Here is a 6,000-nt window from a genome sequence, read left to right on the forward strand (position 1 = left end):
GATTAAGTTTGAGAACAAAGGTACCACTGTATTGGCACCCACACCTGTATAACAGAAATAGAAGGAGTTACTGGTCTTCAGCTGGTTGTGGATCAACCACAGAGTTGTTTTAAACTGGTTTGAATGTTATATTTTAATGTTGTGACCTAGCCCTAGGAAGAAGAGGAGTATGGATTTGATATCCCGCTTTATCACTACCCGAAGGAGTCTCAAAGCGGCTAACAATCTCCTTTCCCTTCCTCCCCCACAACAAACACTCTGTGAGGTGAGTGGGGCTGAGAGACTTCAGAGAAGTGTGACTGGCCCAAGGTCACCCAGCAGCTGCATGTGGAGGAGTGGAGACGCAAACCCGGTTCCCCAGATTACGAGACTACCGCTCTTAACCACTACACCACACTGGCTCTCCTAGGATCTTAGGGTGAATGGCAGGCAAGCAATAAATAAATAAATACCAGTGGTGCCCATCACAATTTTCCCCCTAGACCCGTTTCCTGCCCAGATATTCATCCTCACCTTGCAGAGATGGCTCTTCCAGAGGCAGGTTCCCAACAAAGAGCTCTCCCCGTTCAAGCAAAGCCCCAAAGAGGCGGCTGCAGGTCCGGATGGCACACAAGACAATCTCCTTCAGCTCATCCTGTACGGGAATGGGAAGGAGGAAAAATGGAAAACGAGCAAGGTCCCAACCAAAGAAGAATATGCTCAGCTTGCAGACTTAGCATATAGAACAACAACACAAGAAGAACATACGTTTAGAGAAGATTGGAAGACGTTTATTGAATATGTGGGAAATAATTGTGTACAGCTGAAAACACTGGCAGCATTAAGATAAATTCAACAGTGTAAATAAGTTTTGATGAATGCAATAATGGAATAATGAAGGGTTTGTCAGTATTTTCATTCTCTCCTGTTGCTAGATGTGTGATTGTTACATCACATGTCTGTGTTAACATTACATGCTTGGAAAGTGTGGGAAACGGAAGCCAAGAAAGTGGGGCCCTAAGCTATAGCTTGTTTAAAGGTAAAGGTAAAGGGACCCCTGACCATTAGGTCCAGTCGTGACCGACTCTGGGGTTGCGGCGCTCATCTCGCTTTATTGGCCGAGGGAGCCAGAGTACAGCTTCCGGGTCATGTGGCCAGCATGACTGAGCCGCTTCTGGCGAACCAGAGCAGCACACGGAAACAGTGGCGTAGCGTGGGTTGTCAGCACCCGGGGCAAGGCAAGTAATTTGCGCCCCCTGCGAGTGCGAGCTGCGAGTGCGAGCGCCCCCCCCAGATGTTGCGCCCAGTGCAGCCGGCCCCCCTGCACCCCCCACGCTACACCACTGCACGGAAACGCTGTTTACCTTCCCACCGGAGCAGTACCTATTTATCTACTTACACTTTGACGTACTTTTGAACTGCTAAGTTGGCAGGAGCTGGGACCAAGTAATGGGAGCTCACCCCGTCGCAGGGATTCGAACCGCCAACCCTCTGATCAGCAAGTCCTAGGCTCTGTGGTTTAACCCACAGCACCACCCGCATCCCTTGTTTAGCTTATACATAAATCTGGCACTGGTGATCTATGGGAGGTGCTGGCTTGGACTGTATGTGTGCTTGCCTGCCTGTGTGTGTCCCTGTGTGTGTGTGTGTGTGTGTGTGTGTGTGAGTGAGAGAGAGAGGGAGGGAGGGAGGGAGGGAGGGAGGGAGGGAGAATATCACCTGCCCAAGGCTGCAATGTGAACCACACTTGCCAGGAAGTAAGCACCTGCGAACTCGGTGGGGCTTCTCCTTTGAGTTAAACCCAGTATCCATCTATCCATCCATCTGCCCAAGCATGGGGAGCACTGAGACCGGCGTCCACTCGTGGCCAGAGGCAACTGCCCTTCCTGAGCATCCTCTTTGCTTCGGGTCGTGCGGCTCCTGGGATTTCCCCCCACCCCACCCCACCCCACCCCCCAAAAAAGAAAGAGGTGCCGGAGCGCCCGGTTCCCCCGGCGGCGCCCGTGCGCCTCGCTCACCTGCAGCAGCTCCAGGATCTCGAAGACGCGGTTGGCGCTGCTCCGGCTGCCCAGCACCGCTTCCAGGCAGGTCCCCAGCGCGGCTTCGGCGGCGGCGACAGCGCCTTTCCCTCCGGTCCCACGGCCCGCCATGGCTCTCTGCTCTCCTCCGGGGCCCGGGCACCCACGTGCGCGGAAGGAAACCCGGCCAGGCGCCGCCTTCCAGAGCCGATCCTCCTCCTCCGCCCCCGGGGCGGGAAGAGACTCCTCTCGGCTCCGCCTCCGCTCCGGATCAGCGGCAGCAGCAGCAGCGACCGGCAGTCCTGGCAGTGTATCCTTATGTTGCTTTTATTTCCTTTCTCACGAGGAAGCCGCACGAGGCTCCGTTAGATGCAAGCGCAATGCGCAGCGAAGCGCCCAAGCCAAGGCGCGCGTAAAGAGCCGAGGATCCGCCCGGAGCCGAAGAGACAAAGCGGCTCTTCAACACGTGCATTTTTACACACTGTTTTTTTATCAGATTTTTTGGGGGCCTAGACAGTAATGTTGCAAACTTGTTTTCTAAGCTGGAATGGTATGCCCTTTTTAAAATGTGTGTGTGTTATTGGGTTGTTGTTTTTATTTTGATTATGTACTTTGGGGTTTTATAATTCTGATTTTATCCTGGAAACAGCCCTGAGACCTGCGGATATAGGGCGGTACAGTGGTACCTCGGGTTACATACGCTTCAGGTTACAGACTCCGCTAACCCAGAAATAGTACCTCAGGTTAAGAACTTTGCTTCAGGATGAGAACAGAAATCGTGCAGCAGCAGCGGGAGGCCCCATTAGCTAAAGTGGTGCTTCAGGTTAAGAACAGTTTCAGGTTAAGAACGGACCTCTGGAACGAATTAAGTACTTAACCCAAGGTACCACTGTATATAAATACAGTAAAAAAATATCCTCCAACCCACTCCTTTTATCTTATAACCCCAACAATAAAGATTGCATTGCACGGGGGGGGGGGGGTCGATTAGCTGACTCTTTGAGTCCCTTCCAACTCTACACTTCTGTAGTATATACTGTATAACAATTTTCACGTACTAAAAATAAAAGTATGTCAGGATGCATCCCTGTGGCATTTGGGGAAATTTATCAAGCTACATTTAAAGAAGTGAGGCCAGTAGGGCCTTTGTGACCAGGCTGGGATGTAAGAACTCAGCTGGTCTTTCAGGTATCCTGATCTCAGGTTGTTCAGGGCTTCTACAGTAAGTGTTGACAGAAGTTGAGAGACATTACATAGGAGGTTTGGCATCATTGGGCACCAAAAGCATAGGAAAAACATGGCCACACATGATTAGAATTACTTTCCTCTGGGTTAAGGGATCTGGCCTGGCTGGTAGGAGGCTATCGTTTTGACATCTGTCTCGCAGACAATGGAGTAAGCCTCTGGAGGTGAAGTCAAACCGCTGTGTTAGCAACTTGAAAGTGACCTCCCTGTGAGATGCCCAGATAACAAGAGCCCCCTCGACCTCACTGATAATAAGGTCCAAAGGACAGCAGAGCAATACTTTTGGAGTAGTATTTCGTATATTGTGGATAGGTAAGGTAAAGGGACCCCTGACCATAAGGTCCAGTTGTGACCGACTCGGGGGTTGCGGCGCTCATCTCGCTTTATTGGCTGAGGGAGCTGGCGTACAGCTTCCGGGTCATGTGGCCAGCATGACTAAGCTGCTTCTGGCGAACCAGAGCAGCTTACGGAAACGCCATTTACCTTCCCGCCAGAGTGGTACCTATTTATCTACTTGCACTTTGACGTGTTTTCGAACTGCTAGGTTGGCAGGAGCAGGGACCGAGCAACGGGAGCTCACCCCGTCGCGGGGATTCAAACCGCCGACCTTCTGATCAGCAAATCCTAGGCTCTGCGGTTTAACCCACAGCGCCACCCGTGTCCCTATATTGTGGATACATTCCCCTTTAACAGCAATGTCTCACATAGAGTGTAACTGACATGTAGAAAGGACTCTATGAACTGAAAACAGAGATGTTATGTGTATCTTTGTTATCCATGAAAATCTTTTAATAAAAGCAAATAATAAAACCCCTGAAAACTGGGGGGAGATACGTTTGGCACCAGGTGGTGTACAAGGTGCCATCCAACCATCTTAGGGACTCTACTCCAGATGTGTAAGATATACCGGTATCCCACAAGGAAGCAGAGGTTTAGGGTTAGTTTTCCTCCTCCTAAGTGGGCTCCCTTCCCAGGTTGACAAGCCCCATCTGCCTTGCACTCTGGTGCCTTGGCTAGAACATTGATTCTGACCCTGGGTGAATCATGTTCAAAGCCCTGCTTAGTCATTAATTTAATTAGGTAACTAAACATACTCCCCCCCCCTATTTTATACCTACATTCAAAATACCAGAACCCTGAGCTCTTTTGGCAACTGCCCCTCCAGAAGCATCTCCCCCCCCCCCCTCGACAAGGCAAGGTCTGCCTTCCTCTCTCTCAAGTTATGTTTACTCCCAGGTAAAGTACCCAATGCAACTTTTCCTTCTTCCCTAAATCAGGGTCAGAGTCTTGCTCTTAGCCTATACTGCAACTGTTCCTTTTGTTTCAAGACTCGCTCTCCCTAGGAAGCGGTTTATAACGAGTTAAAAAAGATGTTTAAGTATAGCTTTCCCAAAAAGCCGGAAGAATTCTTGCTAGGTTTGGTGGGAGAAGATATTAAGAAGATTGATCGAAGATTATATCTGTATGCAACAACAGCAGCTGGAGTTCTGATAGCTCAAAAGTGGAAGCAACAGGAGATGCTGACAATAGGAGAATGGCAGATAAAGCTGGTTGAATACACTGAGATGGCTAAATTGACACACAGAATTCGCAATCAGGAGGAGACAAAGTACCAAAAAGAATGGTGTAAATTTTTGATTTATATAAGTGAGAACTGTACAAATTTGAAAACGTTGGCAGGATTGAAGTAAATCTTATGTCATGTTGTAATATTTAATCAAAGAAACTGTGAATTACACTGGGCAACAATTTTTTACTTTTTGAATGTTGTCTAGATTTCTACAACTGATTTAGGGTATTTTTGCACTGCTGAATCAGGAAATGGCATCCGTTTCTCTCCATCAGGTCAGGTTTACTGTAAACTGAATGGTGGGCATTGATAAAGGTAAGTACACGTAAATTGCATGTTGCTTCACCATTTTTCAAACTTCAGGGCTTGAACTTCCGTTTCTTGGAACTCCTGGAATGCTCAGCGGCAGGGAGGTTTCTCTTCAGAGTCCAACAGTAGTCAGCCATCAAGACTGCGTCCCAGCGACCCTGATACCTGGTCTCCATCTCTTTCATGTCCTGATGGAATCTCTCCCCCTGCTCGTCACTCATTGAACCCAGGTTCTCAGGAAACCGGTCCATATGTGAAAATAGGTAGTGCATCTTGATGCTCATGTTGCAGCCCAGGTTTCTGAAAGCAGTCAGCATGTTGTTGACAAGTTCTGCGTAGTTTCTGGCCTTATTGTTGCCAAGAAAGTTCTTTACTACCAGAACAAATGCCTTCCACATTTCCAGTTCCACTTTGTTCATTGAGTTTCTGAACTCTGGATCTCTGATGAGCTGACGGATCTGAGGACCATCAAAATGCCAGCTTTCAACTTCTCCATGGTCAATCCTGGAAAAGCCTGGCACAAGTAAGTGAAGCAGTCACCATCCTTGTCCAGAGCCTTGGTGAACTGCTTGATTAAGCCGAGCTTGATGTGCAGCGGTGGGAAGAGTATTCTGTCTCTGTCCACCAGAGGGTCGTTGATGACGTTCCTTTTTTTGCAAGGCACCAATTCCTCCCGCACAGGCCAGTCCTTCTTCGTGTAATGCTGAGCACGGTCCCTACTATCCCACATGCACAGAAAACATGGGTACTTGGTGAAGCCAGACTGTTGTCCCAACAAAAAGTTCACCATCTTCAGGTCAACACAAATAAACCACTTACGGTGATCATAACCAATTTTCCCCAGCACATACTTCACTGCTTCATAGTTCTCCTTCAGTG

The 6,000-nt window shown here is 48.9% G+C and overlaps 1 protein-coding gene across 2 annotated transcripts in view; it reads right to left on the bottom strand.

Moving 5' to 3' along the window:
• Positions 1-2,194, bottom strand: part of NOC4L (nucleolar complex associated 4 homolog) — a 29,293-nt gene extending 27,099 nt beyond the window's left edge. Inside the window, exons 1-2 of one of the 2 annotated variants that reach the window (XM_083590306.1) lie at positions 1,998-2,194; positions 514-634 (exon numbers count right to left, since the gene is read on the bottom strand). In XM_083590306.1, coding sequence (XP_083446432.1) covers positions 514-634; positions 1,998-2,129 — 253 coding nt within the window. In that variant the 5' untranslated portion in view covers positions 2,130-2,194. The remainder of the gene's footprint in view (positions 1-513; positions 635-1,997) is intronic. The other variant, XM_083590307.1, reaches the window with a different exon arrangement.
• Between the last annotated feature and the right edge of the window lie 3,806 nt (positions 2,195-6,000).

This window comes from Podarcis filfolensis, assembly GCF_964270895.1.
Source record: "Podarcis filfolensis genome assembly, chromosome: 16".
NCBI classification, from domain to species: Eukaryota; Metazoa; Chordata; class Lepidosauria; order Squamata; family Lacertidae; genus Podarcis; species Podarcis filfolensis.